We start from the raw sequence: 19,090 nt of genomic DNA, 5'->3' as shown, positions 1-19,090 counted from the left end.
AACCTGGAATGACTGTTTTGTTGTAGATTGATTTTAGCAGTGCTGTGTCATCTGTGCTCCAAATTACTTCTAAAAATTGTCTTTCCTTTTTCTGTGCCTTCTTATCCATTATTAGAGAAGAATTAGCAGAACGGTTGGCTCTGACAGTTCCAGCAGCACAAATGTTTTCTAGTTTAAATGCTTGGAAAAGTTTGTATGGAGGGAAAAAATGAGCAAAATATATCTTCTGCCTTATTTCTTTTTTCATTCTCTGCACTAACCAAAAAACAACCTTTGGTCCATGCCCAAACACCTTCAATGAAGATTTTTGAAAATCAGTTGGTGCTTCCATATAAAGAATAAAATCCTTAACATGTCCACTATTCCCGCATAACATGTACACTCTTGATACTCCACTGAGTTGTCTTATACTTCACATCTTGTTTTACAAGAGAGCTGTCCTGTATATAGGATCATTGCCTCATCAACTACCAAGTCCAGCTCCACAGGTAACAATACATCTGTTACACGGGGGAGTATAGATAGTTCCATCTTTGTAAATCCTGTCTTTATTATACTCTGGGAAATTTTAGATTTCCCTTAAGTCTATGAACTCCAAATAATGTTTTGAGTTCTGCTGGTATAGTTAGTTTAAAATTGCAAATCTTTCTGCTTTGCAAAGCATATGTGTTTTGCCATATCAGCCATTGAGCTGAAGAAGTCATTGGGAATGTACTTTGTGAAAAAAATTGAAGGAGAATGCTGCGAATATAAATCCAATGTAGAAATCAGATAACAATGCCTTTTGATGTCCTTTCTTTCTGATATAATGTATTTTATGTCCCTAATTTCATTCTTGGTAAATATATCACTTTTTTGAATATTGCTATCACTGTTGTCATTGTCATTATACACATCATTTTCATTATCCGATTTTGTCTGAGCATTGGTTTCTTTCCAATTTATTTTATCGGCCCTTATTCTCATTTCTTTTTTCTCCTGGAAGTGCAGAAATATTCTAGAAATACCTTTTCTTTGACATGATGAATGGAGCCTAAAAGTTATAAAACAACAAACAATAATCGTAGTACTTTTGTGTATATAATGATATACAGTAGACCTGTAGGAAGTCATATACTACAGCACTTGTAAGCTACCGATAGAGACAACACACCCGTATTACAAGAGTACTGTTTATTAAACAGAGCACTAGTGTGGAACATCTGGTCAGTCGCATTGCCCACCTTACACTGAAGTCATATTGCGCTGTCCCAAAGAACTTCCAGACCACTCATACCAAAGATGTTTGATCACACTAGGATGAATGCCCCCACAGAGCCCCCCACTGGGAGTACAAAGCACTGTGGAGTATGGTGACTAGTCTGCGCTGACAGGTGCAGGAGTGCCAGGCAACTTTGCTGTTTGTGATGGTGCAGGTGCAGGTGCATGTACCCATGTGTGATGCCTGCAGAGGGCCTGACTGTGCTGTTTCTTGTGGAGAATGTGGGATTATATGTGCTTGATCACACTGTGGCTGGCACTTGCATGAAGCTCAATCAGATTATTTCTCACAGAGGAAGATGTAGCATGGCAGAAGCTGTACGTGTCGTAGGGGGTGGGGTGCTGCAGTGGTCATCTAGTGTGACCGTACCATGATGTTGGAGGTGTGGATGGGTTACTCAGATTGTGCAGAGACACACAGCAGTGCTGCATAGCTCTTGTGACGGCCAAAGTGAAGCGTTGTGTGTGACAGTGTTGGTTCCACATCCAGTAACAGTGGAGGTGGTCCGTCTTGCAGTGTCTGCACTGGTTTAAGATGGTTAAGGGAGGCAGTGGTAGATTTCTCGTTAATCAGTATGTCAAAGGTATGGGTTCCTGGTATAAGGAGGTCGCAATGCGGGATTTATGGTGTTATCACCTTGTCACAGTGTTAGAGATCTCCATGAGTGAATACATTCATTGTGGAGTGTGGCAACGGCACAGGATTCGTGTGTGATAAATGTGATTTTTCATGAGTCCTACCAATTGTGGAAGATCAAACTCGCAGGCTGAGTATAATCTGCGGAGAGTGCAAGCAGTTCTCCATACACCACTTTGGTGAGCGAGGCCTTAAGGTCATCTTTATGTGCACTCTGTATGCATAGCAGCCCCCATGGAAGTACCTCGGCCCATAAGTCCCCGTGGCACATGAGTCCGCTTTCATTGTTCCATGCCACCTCTCCACCAGGCCAATGCTTTGTGGATGGTAAGCAATGGTATGCATATGGTTGATTCCACAGTGGTGGCAGATAGTGTGGAAAAGGGCTGTGTCAAACTGTCTGCCCCTGTCAGTCATAAGTTCAGGTATGCCAAAGCGCGCAACCTGTAGTTCGACAAAAGCCCTCTCTATAGTGTGCTGAGGAGGCTGCCTCCACCCAGCAAGTCATTCTATCAATGCCAGAGAGGAAATAACAGAATCCTTTGGACTCGGCTGTGGTGTGCCGATGTCAGTGTGGACATGTTTGAAATGCATTGTCAGGATGGGAAAGTTGCCTAATATAGGTTGAGTGTGACACCCAGTTTTGCTTTTTTGGCAGGTAAACTGCATTGTACCTAATGGCAATGGTCATGTTTTATATTAGGCCACACAAAATGCTCCATAATCATCTATTGCGTTGCATTGGCACCAGGGTGGCTGAGCTTGTGAACTCTGTCATATACTTCGCATCAATGCTGAGGGGTCCCAGTGGGCATGGTTTCCGCAGAGAATCACAAAATAAAGTGGTAGTTGTCAAAGGCAAAGTGTGTTGTTCAGTCAGAAGGTTTGTTTTTCCATCAGTAAGCAGTTGAGTGGCAGAATCATTTGTTAATTCTTGTGACATGCATTCGTAGTCGTACTGAACGGAGTTTGCTGTAAGACATGAAAAATAATTAGTGATGCTATTATCAGCTCTGTGCGCACAACAAATATTGTTCATGTATTGGCCAATAAGATGAACTGCGAATGGCATCGGTCAAAGGCTTCTGATCTGTAAATATTGTTACATGGCGACCTTCGATGTCTTCATTGAAATAAGGCACAATGGGGTAAACTGCAAGCAGCTTATGGTCAAATGCTGACCATTTTGACTGCGTAGCTAAGAGTTTCTTGGAGAAAGATCGAAGTTGTTGTGGCACATCATTAACAGTCTGTTGAAGAACTGCTCCAATTATGTCCAGTGTATGTGCCAATTGAGCATCCAGTTGTGGGTGCACCATTGTAACAGTTTGAACGAGGCAGTTTGAACGGTTTAGCGTGGCAGAACGCTCCCTTCATTTCTGTGGCCAAGGTAATTTCCTCTTCCTCTGTTTGTTTTTGCCTTTCAAAGTGTTTGTTAGCGGGATCTGCAACTCAGCTGCCTGTGGGAGGTGTCAGAGGTAAAAGTTGAGAATCCTGAAGAATCATCGTAGGCCGTGGTATGTTTCTGGTTGAGGAAGGTCATGCACCAGCAGTATAGATTCATTTGTTGGTCTGATGGCAGTGGTGTTAAGAATGTGCCAAAGGAAGGTGACTTCAGTCTGCTGAAGTTATGATTTCACCTTGTTAATGACCATTCCGCCCTCCTGCAGTGTGGCTAGAACTTATTCCAGGTGCCATGGGAGCTTGTTCACGCCACTTGAGAAAATGAGTGTGTTGTCAAGATACGTATAGCAGAAGGTGAAGAGGAATAGGAGAATGTCAGTGAACCATTGAAAAGTCTGTGCAGCATTTTCAAGCCTGTACATCTTAAACAGATACTCAAACAGAGCAGTAATGGCGGAATTTTGGATGTCATCAGGGTAGATCAGTATTTATAGGTAGTCACGCTAGCAATAGATCATGCTGAAAATTTTAGCGCCTGCGAGGGCATAAGTAAAGTTCTATATGTTGGGAATGAGGTAGCTGTCATATGCTGTCTGATGAGAACTGAAGACCCTGTAATTGCCTCACAATCTGGTAGAGCAGTTATTCTTAGGCATGAGTTCGATTCTGGAGACCCAGGGATTATCTGACGAGTGAAAAATTCCTGCTTGAAGGAGTTTGTTTTCTGTATCTTTGGCAAATTGTGGATCTGCTGGGGCAAACAGTCTTGGTTTGTGTCAAACTGGGTGTCTGTCTATGGTTATTATTCAGTGTATGGTTTCGTCACTAACAACACAGGTGCATGTGTATCTGCACGAGGTGGTGGATTCGGTAGCACTGTTAACAAACCCTGCACGCTGTAGTTTACTGATCCTGGAATCGCTGTCAGCATCTGTGTTGGTGTCGTGTGTGCTGGAGAGAGGGCACACCTTGGTGAGAGAGGCTGGGCTGTGTCCAGCTGCTCATGTGCAGCTGCTAGGGCCATGGCAGTGGCAGCAGTACGAAGTTGAACCTCTCGTTTTATGTATGGAGCGGTTGTGTCTGCACATTGCAAGTGGTATAGTGTCGATTTGTGTGGGAAAGTCATCTGAGAGTTTGGCGCATTAGTGGAGAATGCCATGGACGGTGCGATTGAGGGAGAGCACAACTGGTGCTGTTTGTGGAGGCATGGAAGAGGTGTAGTGCGGTGGCCCGGTGTAATGTTAAGCATTTTCGTGGACTTACTTGTTGAAGAATGCGGGTTCTGCTTTCTTGCAGCGCTGATCTCTTCTGCTAGCACCGGACGCTTCTCTGAAGATTTCACTGCTATGAAGGGGAAATTTTCACTCTCTCTCTCTCTCTCTCTCTCTCTCTCTCTCTCTCTCTCTCTCTCTCTCTCTCTCTCTCTCTCTCTCATTTTATTTAAAAATACACTACTCGTGGAATATCATTCAATGCACCAGAACATATTTATTTCCACTTTGTACAAAAAATAACTAAACTTTATAACGTAAGCCCACACATTATCAGGCACCCAAGATCAGTTAATTACACATTTTTGAATGCAATTAATACATAAGCTTTTATCGTGGCTGACTATCCACATCCAGTCCACGTACTCTCAACAGCAGTTCAACGTCTTCTAAAACAGTCACTATCTCGAGTCACTCCATTTGTTTTTCAACAATACAAAGCTACATTACTCTTTGCAGCCGGCCACGGAGCTTCCAGGCCGTATGTGTTTATTCTTCGCAGGTTGCACTGAACACTTGCCAGTGCCCACGAACTATCTCCCTTCCAGTTTCGCCTGCACAAACAATAAATGGGTGCAGTATTCCATGCTCATCCTTACGCCCTGCTTTAAAATAACGTGTGTTCGAAACGGCTGGAACACAAGTGTCTCCAGACTTTCGTAAAATTCTGGGGCCACTACAGTAGCTAGCTTATACTCATTGTGGAGAATGAACGTGGACTGTAAGACATGGGGGGAGAGCTGATAATGGTGTATAAAGTTGATTCCGGTGAGTGGTTCTACCGTGTTGGTAACCAAGAAGGCCAATGGACACTGGAATGTGTCAGACAGGTGCACTGTGTGTGCGATGGTGCTTTGTATAGTAATCTTGGAGACATTGGCAGCCTGGAATGTGAGGGTAGTTGTAGGCTCAAAAGTTGGAACACGGAAGTGAGCTAACATGGAAACCCATGTCTGTTAGTAGATATTGGTTTGATGCTTTGTCCAAGTCGACAAGACATTTATGTGCAACAGCTGAGGTGGATGTGTCTGTGAGTTTTTCTGGTGAATTGGAGGTGACTTGATGAGACACTTCAGACTGAAATGCCTCTTATGACCCACTTATGGAGTTTGGGTGCCAGTAAGGATCCAGGCATTTGCATACAGCAGTGCCGAATTGCATATGATACTGGTAGGGAGCAGGACCTGGAGCGGGTGCAAACTGGATGATGCTGTTGACATGTGTAGCTTTGGGCTCTGGTGTGCATTGTCGTGCAGGCAGCGAGAAGTGGTGCTGTCTGCTGTGATTGTGGCACTTTCTGTCCCATCAGCTCCGGTCGTGTGGTGTTGGGAGTGGGGTCTGTTGTTTGTGTTACTGAGTCGAATCTTGGAACATTGTTACTTTTGCCTATAATGAATTACAGTGAACATTATGTCAGCCGTAGCCTAGTACCCTGTGATCATCTCTGTCTCATTCTTGAGCATGGTGAGCTGTAGGTGTGTCAATATCTTGAACAACCACACAGCCCACAGCATGGCGACCGGTATAAGAGCAGGATAGGCTGAGGTGCGGAAGGGTGTGAGAGATGTGATGGTGTACTACCACCCAGTTTGAATCCATCATGACCTCTTGAAGTTGCTGTTCCGGCATATGGGATTCTCTCTGTAACAGCATTGCCTTGGCCATCTCGTATCTATCCTCTGCCAGAGGCAACGTGATAATATCGTAAATTAGATCCAGGTGGCTGATTGTATGCATATACTTTGATTGGTCATTGAAATTGCCAGTTGTCTGAAAAATGTACTATATGATCATGAACCTCAAGCTCGGTTTCTTGGTGTCGAAAAGTGGTACTTTGAACTGAGTGCCTCCCGACCACGTCATTTTACTGGTCGTCGCACTGTGCCTGTGAAGTGAGGGAAGATGGCTGCCAATTATTCATGTATAATTAGTTGTTGCATGGCAAATTTTGAATAACACTGCATGGCATGAAAGATGCGGGTGATGTGAACATGGCATTGCAGAGATGATTAGAATCTAGAAAGCACTCAAAGGAGTCTGTGGAATTCACTGGATTTAAGACAGGTAATGGGTTCATTGTATTCATTGATGTGTTGTGCCACTGTTGGTTAGTGGTAACAAAATGGATTATTTGCACATTCAATTTTCACAGTCGGATTCACACAGTGTCCATACTGATCCTGCACTATATTCCTGTGAGCGGCATTCATTGATGTAGATACTGTGCCCAGTGATGTCGTGTAAAGTGGCCACATTGTCACCATGTAGTAAGCACAATTGAGTATGGAGACAAATTTGTACTTATTCATGTTTGACGTGGAGTACCATTGTAAGAAGTAGAGATTACACACTCAATCACAACAGTATTGTTTATTAAACAGAGAACTAGTACAGAGCTTCTAGTCAGTCTCTTCGTCCAGCTTGCACTAAAACCATATTATGCTGTCCCAAAGAGCTTCCACACCGCTCATGCCAAAGACTTTCGGTCGCACTAGGATGAATGTCCCCAAAGATCTAACAGCATTGGCAATAACTGGAGCTTGAATGATATAGTAATCATCCTAGTTGTAACTCATTATAACAATTACTGGTAATACAACAGACATATTTGTTTTGAAGAAGTCTCAAACAAAACTCTTAAAAATTGTTTGTATAACAGTTAAACATTTAGAACACCACTTCACATCAAGTAAAAGTAAAAGTTTTAAGTTGTGTCACATGTTGTGCTTCAGATCTCATGGTAAAAATTGTGTGCATAGAAGAAGTTGGCTTCTTTCCATGGACTGAAATAATTAATTTCGCTGTTGTAATAAATGAACTGATGTGTAAAATAACAACAACATTCATTTAAGTAGTTGATCAACCAGTTCCATCTGTTCTCACAGTCCCAAGCTGCTGTGCACTGCTACATTCATTTGTTCATATTTTGATAGTGGTGCACAACAGGTGGCAGCACTTGAGTGTGATGAAAAGGTTGAACATTGACAAACGTGTATATTAGATTTCTATTGTACAAAAATATTTCTGTTGCAGTTAAGACACAGTAAAAACTAATGTACTCAATTGTAGCCAGTTTGTCTGAACTACTGAAGTAGGGTTAATGTTATTACCGTTGCTGAGAGATCTTTAGTATCAAATGTATGTGGTAAGAACTCCAATAACTTTTTTTTCCACCCTCCACAGGGGCGTGGTGTTCACTTTCGGGACGTCAGAACCCAGTGGAAAAAATATCAAAAAATTGTCGAATCATTTGAAATGTTGGAAGAAATATTTAAGGTAGGCCCAAAATTAAAAGTAATTATGAGTGTAAATTTTGAAGTTGGTATTACATAATTTTCCTTACATGTCAGGAATTGTTAAACTTAAAACAGCTGCATCACTATGGTGCACAAATTTTTCACTGATTTGTAACATTTTGGGTACACTTATTGCACTTTTGATTCATTGAGTGTTAGAAAATACTGAAAAGTTTGCTGCAATTGTCTCGCCAGTTAATACCTACAGGAAGTGAGCTAAAGAGAAAAAAAATGTTTTTGTTAATGTGTATGAAGATTTATTTTAGGGGACCATTATATACTGTCAGTATTTCTGATTTATGTTTTTACTTAGGTGGTTTGGGCAGTGTTACAACCAGTGATTGATTATCCAGGGCTTTAGAGAGATCACAGATAGTGGCTCTGACTGTAACTGAGACCGAGGAAATGAATACAATAGAAGCGGAATGAATAGCTTTGAGATCTGTCGTAGTAGTGGTAGTAAAGGCAATAGGGTAAAAACTTGACAAGGCCTAGGAGAGATTATTGGATAACACATGAGAGATTAAAATTGATTGTTGAAAGGAGAAAGTGTAAAAATGCAAATAAAACAAGCAAAATGGAATATATTCACCTAAAAATGTCATTGACAGGAAGAGCAATGTGGAATGATTAGAGAAGAAATGAAAAGCATGTAAACATATGCTTGACTGTAGGAGAGGTGGTCACTATCAGGAACATTAAAGGAGCAACTGTAAATACAAACAGAGCTCAGATAGCAAGCCAGAACTAAACAAAGAAGGGAAGGCTGAAAGGTGGAATGAAATCTTGGAAGGACTATATAAAGAAATATTACTCGAAAAGAGAAGAATTAGTTAATGAAGATGAGATAGGGAATGCAATACTGCAGGAAGAATTTGCCTCAGCTGAGAAAGACTTAACTCAAAATAAGACAACTGGAGTAGACAACATTCCTTCAGCATTATTAAGATTCTTGGGTGAAGCAACAGTAACACAAATGTTCCATTGGTTATGTACCGTATATGACACACATGAAATACAATCACACATCAGTAATGCAATGATCTCAACCCTAAATAAGGCAGATACTAACAGCCAGTATTACTGCATGAACAGTTCTATGAGAGTGGGTCAGAAAGTAATACCTCCTGTACCATAAAAAAATTGCAATGGGCATACAACAGTGGAGTTATCTCAGATCATAGCCTGCACTGTATTATAAGCACCAATACCATTCAACATAGTCACCATGAATTTGTGCACATTTGTGGTATCATTGAACCCAGGCTTCAAAACCAATTTGGAAAAAATTGCAGTTTTTCTTCTTGACCCATAATTTTAAAACTGTTTTAACCTCATCCAAGTAATTGAATCAGTAATATCATTGGCTGTCTTTCATAGATCAAAACAGATAGAAACCAGAAAGGCCCAAATCAGGTCTGGTAGAGTGCATGAGGTACCATTAACCCGCCCATTTTCACAATCATTTGGTTTGTGGAAGATTATATGTAAGGGTGTGCATTATTGCAGCCTTAAGCTTCTTAAGTGTGGTTACATGAGTTTTACAGTTGATTGTGAGCTTTAATTAGTCTTCTTCTCAAATCCCTTCAACAGCACATCCTCAGTTAATATCTGTGGCAAATGTGAACCAGCTGCTGCATGGTTTATGTCCATTTGTTTGTCACCAAAATTCATCAACCAACACCATCCATTAAAGCATCTCTGTACACTTTCTTCGTGGATGAAATTGAAGTAGCTTTAAAATCATATTCAAGAAGCAAGTCTGTGAGTATTTCAAAACTTGTTTTGATGTCTGGGTTCAGTGATACTGCAAATGTATAAAAACATCTGATGACTATGTTGAATGATAGTGTTGTGTAGAAGTTAGTTCAGACTATGATATGTACTAATTCCACTGTTATATCTTCATTGTTAATTTTTTTATGGTACTGGAGGCATTATTTTTTATCCACTCTTGTATGTTTGTAAAATACTAACACAGGTGATGGAATGATTCATAGAAGCCAATCCATAGGGAAGATAAAATACAGGGAGTAAAATGTTACCTACAGCTTGTACAGAAACCACACTGCTCTCATGAGATACAGAGGACAAAACGGAAGGCAATAATTGAGAAAGGAGTGATGCAAGATTGAAGCCTATCACTATCGTTCTACATGTACATGAACAAGCAGCGAAGCAAATGAGGAAAATTTTGGAAAGTGAATTTCAGTTCATAAAGAAGATATAAGAGCTTTGCACTTTGCTAAACATATAGTTGTCAGAAACACCTTTGGCAAAGCACTTGGAAGATAAGGTGAGCAGAATGATAGTGTCTTAAAAGGATTTTATAAGATGTAAATAAAAGTGAAACAAGGGTAATAGATTATAGTTGAATTAAATCAGGTGATTCTTAGGGAAGTAGATAAGGAGAGTCAATGTAAGTATTAGACAGTGTGTGTTACTGGGACAGCAAAATAACTGACAGCAGCAGAAATAACTATACAAAATATAGACTGACAATAGCAAGAAAGGCTTTTCTGGAAAAGATTGTGTTAACATCAAATATAATTTTAAATAGCTTTTGACATGTGGTTCTGCAGAAGAATGCCGAAGATTGAGCAACTAATAAAAAAAGTACTGAATCAAATTCAAGAGAAAAGGATGTATTACACAATTTTTTTATAATGTATAGATTGCTAGTACACTCCTGAGTCATGAATAGTAGGTAATTTAGGGAAGGGAGGGGGGGGGGGGGAGATTAAAAGTTATATAGGAAGAAAAAAAAAAAAAAGCTTGGCTACAGTAGGCAGATTCAGACTGATGTAAATGCAGTGGTTATGCAGACATGGAAAGACTTGCCCAAGACAGAGCATTGTGGAGAGCTGCATCGAACTAATCAGTAACAAGGAAAACAATCAATTTTTGACAAAATAATAAAATAATTTCCTTCTCATCCCGTGCGGTAAATCTCCCCAGGCCTGCAGTTATGGGTGGCTTTCCAGAAATCTACTGCTTTTCCTAGGCCTCTCCAGTCCTTTTCCTTCAACCCTCTTCCTTTCCCTTCAACCCTTCTGCCTGGAGGAGGAGCCACTGGCTCCAAAAGCTTACCTAATTGCAACCTCTTTCATGTGTGTGTTATTCCGCTGCTTGGTGAGGAGTAGCTTTTTTATCTATACAATTAAATTATTTAATCAGTGACAAGGTGTCAGTGCAGTGTGAACACACATTTAAAGAAAAAAATATCTAAGTGAATTTATTGAAGTATTCAAAGAGAGCAAAGTATGTCTGCATATTTAGACTATTGTATACTTGACTACCATCAACTACAGAACCTTGTTACAGTGGATTTGTATGAAAAGACACTCTGAATGATGTATTGAGACCTTCATTTTTGGTAGCTGCAGAGTGTTGTTGTTATGTTCTGCCTACTTTCAGAGATGACATCTGTAACATACCTTCTCATTTAACCCTTTCAGACCCGACTTTTTTCTGGTGGAAGGAAAATTTTTATTTATGTGGTAATGCTCTTAGATGACTTTTTAAAGAATTTATATGCAAGTTTTATACAAAATTCTGTGCCTGTTTTCAAAACATATTTCGTATATTTGACTTCATTATATTGACCAAGATAACTAATTTCAAAATTTTCTCTACTGTAGTAATTAGTAAAATATTCATTCAATAATTATCATGCAAAATAACAATAACAATATTGGATTATACGGTGTAATATATCGAACCAACCACAACTGTGTATACTGTTGTTCATCATTTGCTACACTGTCTTGCTGATATTTTCACAATGAAGCCCAACAGTTGGCAGCACTTGCACAGGATGGAAAGATTGAACACTCACAAATGTATGCTTCAGGTTAACATTGGTAAAAAATACTTCTGGTGCAGCCAGGACACAGTAAAATTTAATGTACACAATTGTAGCCAGAGGGTCTGAAAGGGTTAATTCCTGACATATCACTTACTTATCATACGAACAGTAAATAATAAACCTTACAATCTACCAGGTGTGATCAGTTTGAAGTGAGAGTACCCAAAATATCTACAAATAAATCACTGACTTCTTTTCTTTTATATCTGTGCCTTATTTACATGTTTTATAAAGTTATCAGTCACACTGTACGTGCATAGATGTTAAAGATTTATTATTTCAGAAAAGATTCCAGGGCACTAAACTTGTCTTCAGATTGACATCTTGACCCTTTGTTTACTTGACCTGTCCTGCTCCATTTAACCATGAAAGTTGATCCATAAATCATAAATACACACATGAACAATCTCCGCTTTGCCATCTAAAATGGTTCTCTGCATGAGCATACAATTTAAAATTTACAGTAGGCCTCCTATTTGAATAACCTATATAAAAGTTCCTTGTATCAAAAGGATGATTAGACAAATGGCTGTTAGATTACAAATTAGAAAGGCAAACCCATCGATGTTTGCTACAAGCACCCTTCAATAATTAGAATGTGAGGGTGCTGCAATTAAAATAATTATCTTCGAAATACAACAGCCTACACACATATAGAGACAATGCACACTTAAATTACCCAGACATAAATGTCAGTTTTATTAAATGTGCATTTTTATATAGGTTTGAATTGTTCATTTGTAGTTCAGTTTTCCATTTCCGAAGAAAGCAGTTTTCTCAACATCACTGATGGAGATAACAGTCTCTCCAGTGAAAGCGGAAGTACCCCATTCTACCTGACTACATTATCTGTGTTGTGCCAGGAACAGTCACTAAACTTTCTGCTGCACTAGGTTGGTGATAGGTATTAGAGTCAGAGTTTAACAGAGATATGAAAGACTTGTGTGCAGATAAGGCAGCAAATAAGGATGGACAACATTCCTTTAGAATTTCTAAAATCGTTGGGGGATATATCAACCAAATGACTACTCAAGATGGTGTGTAGAATCTGTGCGACTTGAAGCATGCTGTCAGACTTTCGGAAGAATATCGTTCACACAATCCCAAAGATAGCTAGGGCAGATAAACGCAAGAACTATTGCATGATAAGCTGAAAGTTCCTGCATCTAAATTGCTGAAAAGAAAAATATACAGCAGAATGGAAAAGAAAATTAGTATCTATTAGATGATCGGTTTTGCTGTAGAAACTGTAAAGGCACCAGAGAAGCAGTTCTGATGTTGCAGTTACTAATGGAAGCTAGGCTGAAGAAAAATCAATACACATTCATTGCATTTATCACCCTAGGAAAAGCATTCGCCTCCATAAAATGGTGCAAGATGTTTGAAATTCTGAGAAACGTAAGAGTAAGTTATAGGGAAAGGAGGATAATGTACAATATGTGCAAGAAACAAAAGGGAATATTAAGATGGAATATCAAGAATTGGATTAAAAAAGGTGTAAGACAGGAATGCAATATTTTGCCCCCACTGTTTAACCTCTGCATTGAAGAAGGAATGAGGAAAATAAAAGATGGTTTCAGGAGTGGATTAAAATTCAGGGTGGAAGGGTATCAATGATACGGTTTTCTGATGACATTGCTGTCCGTAGTGAAAGTGAAGAAATGCAGAACCTATTGAATGGAATGAACAGTCTAATGAGCAAATATTATGGATTTAAGTATACCAAAAGAAGAGTGGGAAGTGGAGAAATTAGATTAGTGGTAAACTTAACATCAATGCTTGTAACCACTCAAGGGGTTCCTTGGTAGATATTGCAAAGCCTATTAGAAATATCGAACTGAGACTTCGAGGACATCTACTGGAATTTGTGCATTTCTCCACAAAGACACATTTAAAGTACTTTACTGGAAGTGGAAATGGTAGCTGTGCTCATACTGATGCAGATAGATTCTATGCTTTGTAATACTTATGTGCCTTTGGAGGAGGTGATCTCACACATGCCAGATGATCACAGATTTTATCTTTAATATACCACCACCTCTCCTCATTTAAGAGATTTAATGTTCCTTGTGTAGCATTTCTAAAGTTTCTTTGTGAAGCAATGTCATATACGAAAGTAACAGTCCTTTTCCCCTCACATACCTACCACTTGAAACTTGTGCAGTGATGGAATCATGAAATGAGTGGCCATTAAAAGAACCCAAATGACACTCCAACAACATGAACAACATTCATCCAGGGATACAGAGTCGATCCCCATATGACCGCCTAGTTTTAATGTTACTGTGGTTTCCCTGAATCTCACAAAGTGTGTACTGAAACAAGTGGAAATTTCCTCCTTATCCTGCTCCAAACGATACAGCCCTCCACCTCTATCATCCTGTCAGCACTGAGGTCATTAAACTGTTACCTTCCATCGTTCATGACTACTAATTTTGTATGGTTTTACAGTACATAGAGGTTACAGTGTGAATTTACATGTCAAACTAATGTTTAAATGTAATGAATTATTCTACAATTACATGAAAAATAGTTTAAGGGGAATCCTACTTATTTTTTAGAATGTGCGCCAGGAACTTGACCAGTGTAACAACCATTTAGTGCCTGAAGTGATGATAATACTTGGCTCCACACCAATGAGCCCAAAAGAAGTTTATAGAATCATCTTGCCTCAGCATTCAAGAATTTCTTCAACAAGTGACATAGCACCAAAAACTAATATTTTTCACATGTTCAGGTATGATAATTCTTTAAATGCATGTTATTATTATTGATTTTGTTCACTTTTTGCAGCAACAGTGGTATAATTTTCTCAGAATAAAATCAGCCATCAGCTACATAATTGAATTATTTTGTTGCACATAACTGGTTTCGATTGATTAATCTGTCATCTACGGAAGTCTACAAAATTTAGGAAATCGTTTGTATTTTCCTACGTTTGTAGATTTCCGAAGATGAGTGATTAATCTGTTGAAACTGGTTGCGTACATTAAAATATTTCAGTTGAGCAGCTGATGACTGATTGTATTGTCATTTATTGTTATTCGTGTAAACTGCTCAAAAAAGTTTAACACTACCATAAAGACTTGCATGTTAGTGTTTCTTCAATCAGAAACCTCTTTTTCAATATTCTTTTGACCACAGAAAACAGCTACTGGGTGCTTGTAGTCAACTGTACCAACTGATGATTGCAACGTACAAATTATGACTCTTAGTTACCCCCAAAGAGAATGCAATGGAATTGCACATTCTCTTTTTGGTACAGCTGGGAGTGCTTAGTCGACTTAGACAGTACTAATCTGTTTCCAGGCCTGCTCTGTGGACACCCATTGTGAACATCTGTACAAACTCCAGCAATGTAGGGTGTGGAGAAGATGGGCAAGGAAACACCTGAAATGGAATTACAGTATGTGGCTTACTTTACCAAAATGTATGGGGTTTGTATGAAGCCTTATGATTGTCATAGAAGAGCATAGAGGTTGCCGGTATCGATGCATGTCTCAGGCTCATTCTCCCATATATGAAGTGGGGAGGTAGGTCAGTTATGTTTTGGGCTGGTATAACATACAGGTATCGATGCCTTTTGTTGCTAATACTGAGTGAGGAGGCGCAGTGGTTAACACACTGGACTCGCATTCAATCCCGCGTCCGGCCATCCTGATTAAGGTTTTCAATGATTTCCCTAAATCTCTTCAGGCAAAAGGGCACTGCTGACTTCCTTCCCCATCCTTCCCTAATCTGATGAGACCAGTGACCTTGCAGTTTGGTCTCCTTCCCCAAATCAACCGAATCCATTGCTAATAGAGGTAATGTTGGAGGCTGTACAGCATCGGGACCATATCCTTCAAGCCACTATCCATCCCTACAGTCAGTGTGTTGCTGATTGCTTGATCTATCATGGCAGTAGTCCTCAAGCACTTCATGCCCGCCTTGTGAACACCTTCCCCCAAAAGGCAGGGTCAGCTGTGTGGAATAGCCTGCTGCATCAGATGGCAGGAATCCAAGTGGATGTACTTGAGACCAGTTGAAACTTGCAGTGCATTCTCACAAAAACATTCACCACTCACTGGATGATCTCAAATGAGCTGCCATCAAAGAGGGGGGGACCATTGAACGACGGCATCTTGCCCATTTTCCATACAGCATGTTAAGGAGGATCCAAGTATGTAACAATGCACAGAGTTGATCAACATGCCATCGAAAGTTACTGAGCAGCAGTGGTTTAGTTCAAAGATGTGCATTCTTGGACAGACTGCCTTTAATTTTTATTTCAAAGTACAGATATTTTTTTTTTTAGTTTCATAAAGCTTATTCTTTCATTCCTGCTCCCCTTGAATCGCAGCCCATATTCATTCACAGTTGTGCAAAGTTCTCTTTGAGCAGTTTACTTGCAGATAAGTAATGCATTTCATGTGATGAATCTAGTTTTAAATTTAAAACCACATAACACAAAATGATATTTCTTTGTTTCCATTTCTAAATGAACATAATACCAATAACTGGACAAACATCTTAGCCAACAGCAACCTCCAGAAGTACTCCTATCCAAAGTTACTGCTGCTGGAGATAATCACAGAAAGGAAATGGAAATATTTGTGACAGAAAACACCGTTTTCTACAAAGAGTTGATAATCAGAAAACTTCGTAAACGTTGTACTGTTACACACTTGTTTTAGAGAGGGTACTCCAGTCCAGTGGCAAGAGTATAGTTTGGTACATCACAGGGCTGGATTGTCATCATACTTTGTGCTGACCATCTGACAGCCAAGTTCAGTTGCACAAGACACACTGTATCAATGCATTTGGTTGTAGTTAGTTTGTGGGTGTCTGACATACAGAAAAGCTCGTCTCTGGAGTCAGGGATTCTTACGAGGCACCATGTCAGGCCCTCTTTGTAGTCAGGCAGATATTGGGGTTCTCACAAACCACAGTATCAAGTCAAATTGACTGCCATTATTTCAGTGTTGGACAATGACAACAATAACCCGTTTGCAACCATCCCGTCCAGAATCAGCTTGTTGCCAGGGGGTGTAGATGACATTGCCCCACACAAGTACCGAGTGGTTATAATAAAAGTGCAGCTACTTACAGAGGTTTTCTTTGGCCTGTAATTATCTATGGCAGCATAACTTGGTAGATCTTGTTATGCAGAATTGATTTACACTGGAAAAAAATTAGTTCCAGTTGGTCAACAAGTGCAGTTCTGATTATGTGGTTGCGAGAAAGGCGCAGAAATGTTTCCATATGTAGTGGATTAGGAACAAGATGTGAGCAAGAAATGTGAAGCAAGTGAGAAAGGCATAACTTTGATTTTATTATTATCAACCAGTTACAAAATTTGTTCAATATGAGCCTTCAAGCTGTCAATGAGATGCTACACCCATAGAACGATGCAATCAACAATTGTTCACTGCAGTTCCAGTGGGATCGGGGCAATATGTTCCTGTATACTGGACTTCAGATCACCCAAAGACTGAATGTGTTCCTGGTGAACATGTTCTTTTAGATAACCCCAGAGCCAAAAGCCACATGTATTAAGATCAGATGATCTTATCTGGAAAACATCTGGAGGTAATGCATTTATGGAAGGTTGCAGTAAGTAGATCTTTCACTGTGTGAGTGACATGAGGTGTTGCTCCAGCTTGCATGAATACAGTGGTTTCCATACAGTTGCACTCTTCCAAAACAGGAATCACATACTGTATACAAGGAGGTCTCAATAAAGTGCAGATGTCACAGTACCCCTCACAAGTCCCTTCAAAGAAGAATGGACCGAAGAGCAAATTTGGAATTTTGCTACATGGTCAGTTGCAGCAACAGCAACTTCATCAATAACTTCCAGAGATAGGATGCCTTACACTTCCAGGTGTCACACCAGACTCACCCATTTCTTTTTTAATTTCATCTCCACCACATTTAAATCATTTAAAGTCAACGGGCCTCTCCTCAGACCTTTCAGTCAGCAATACTCTTTCAGTGCAGCACTGTAATTACTGCCATTCATATAAAATAGTTTCACTAACAGCACACAGTCTCTCTTTGCGATAGACATACTGTTCACACATGTTATGGCTTGTCAAATGACAACATGGCTGTCACACCAGCATATAAACAGTGTACAGCACCAGATTTGCACCTAGTGGCCAACATTGGAACTACATTTTTTTCAACCATAAATCAGTTCCGCATTAACGCGTTAGCATATGTACCAAGTTTCTCTGCCATATGGTAATTCCAGCATACTCTAGACCTCTGTGAGTAGCTGCTTTTTAACCACCTGGTACCTCTGATCTATACTTCTGACAAGAGAGGGATTCGTACAGATCTAGGATTACCACCATTGAATGCTCTTAACATGGAAAAAGGTCAGCTGGATTGATGAGTGTCAGTACACACCAATGGTGTGGTACGAGTGTTTCAAAAATTAGGCTAGGTCATGCTGGCAAGTGATACAGGTATCCCACTGTTCAGTCCTGGACATCCATTTACTCATGTGCAGCACACAACAGGTAATCTCTATCCTAAGCAAAACATGCTCACCCTTTTGCTACCAAAAAGTGTTGGAATGATTTGAGAAAATCTCCACGGACATAAGGTTGCTTGAAACTTCCCAGCAGATTAAAGCTGTGTGATGTAAAAGGACTTGGACCCGGAACCTTACCTTTCAAGAAGCACACTCTTACAGGCATCAGGCACATGCGAAAAGCAAAGTTCCGGGTCCAAGTCCCACCCTGGTGCACAGTTTTAATCAGAGGGAAGTTTCTTAACCTTATAATCTCCACAGTAGAGTGTAGTACTCATTGTGATGATAACTGTGTGACCCTAAGGTTAGCTAACCTCAATCCTATTGAACATATCTAGGACACCATAGAATGAGATATGTGCATTATGGACACATTTCCAGTGTAAGCATTTCCCATTTTCATCATAACGAAACGAAGTGATTAAGCGTCTCTAACTTTGCTTATAAGTATCACCAGAATGACATGTAGTTGACAAAAATAATTGATTGTAATCTGTTGACAAGTGCATGCAATTCTGCTCAGATGGTCCTTCATTGCTCTTTATGGTCTTCTTTTAGGCGGCAAGGAACCCAGCATGCATACACCTTTGAGTACCCAACTGGTGTATGAGTGTGTCAGGACTTCTAACAGATACGTCCAGTTGGGCAGCAAGGTATTCAATTGCAATCCATTGATCACCTCAAATGAAAGTGCCCACATGTTCAAACATTGCAGGAGTCACAGCTGTTTGCCACTGATTGGCACACAGGTGATCAGACAGGTTTGTGTGACCTCAATGTGATGATGACAGATCCCTCGTCCAATGATTCACCATGCATTTATTCATTACC

The 19,090-nt window shown here is 39.9% G+C and overlaps 1 protein-coding gene across 3 annotated transcripts in view; it reads left to right on the top strand.

The window, feature by feature from the left end:
- The window catches only part of LOC126457582 (MAD2L1-binding protein), a 36,668-nt gene that overhangs the window by 1,729 nt on the left and 15,849 nt on the right, over nt 1-19,090 (top strand). The window contains exons 2-4 of one of the 3 annotated variants that reach the window (XM_050094028.1): nt 7,756-7,848; nt 14,298-14,473; nt 15,046-15,142. In XM_050094028.1, the coding sequence (XP_049949985.1) occupies nt 7,756-7,848; nt 14,298-14,473; nt 15,046-15,130 (354 nt within the window). In that variant the 3' untranslated portion in view covers nt 15,131-15,142. The remainder of the gene's footprint in view (nt 1-7,755; nt 7,849-14,297; nt 14,474-15,045; nt 15,143-19,090) is intronic. The other 2 variants (XM_050094012.1, XM_050094020.1) reach the window with 2 other exon arrangements.

The sequence above is a fragment of the Schistocerca serialis genome, chromosome 1 (assembly GCF_023864345.2).
Source record: "Schistocerca serialis cubense isolate TAMUIC-IGC-003099 chromosome 1, iqSchSeri2.2, whole genome shotgun sequence".
Lineage (NCBI taxonomy): Eukaryota > Metazoa > Arthropoda > Insecta > Orthoptera > Acrididae > Schistocerca > Schistocerca serialis.
Note: the sequence above shows the minus strand (reverse complement) of the source record. Positions and strands in the feature narration are given on the sequence as shown.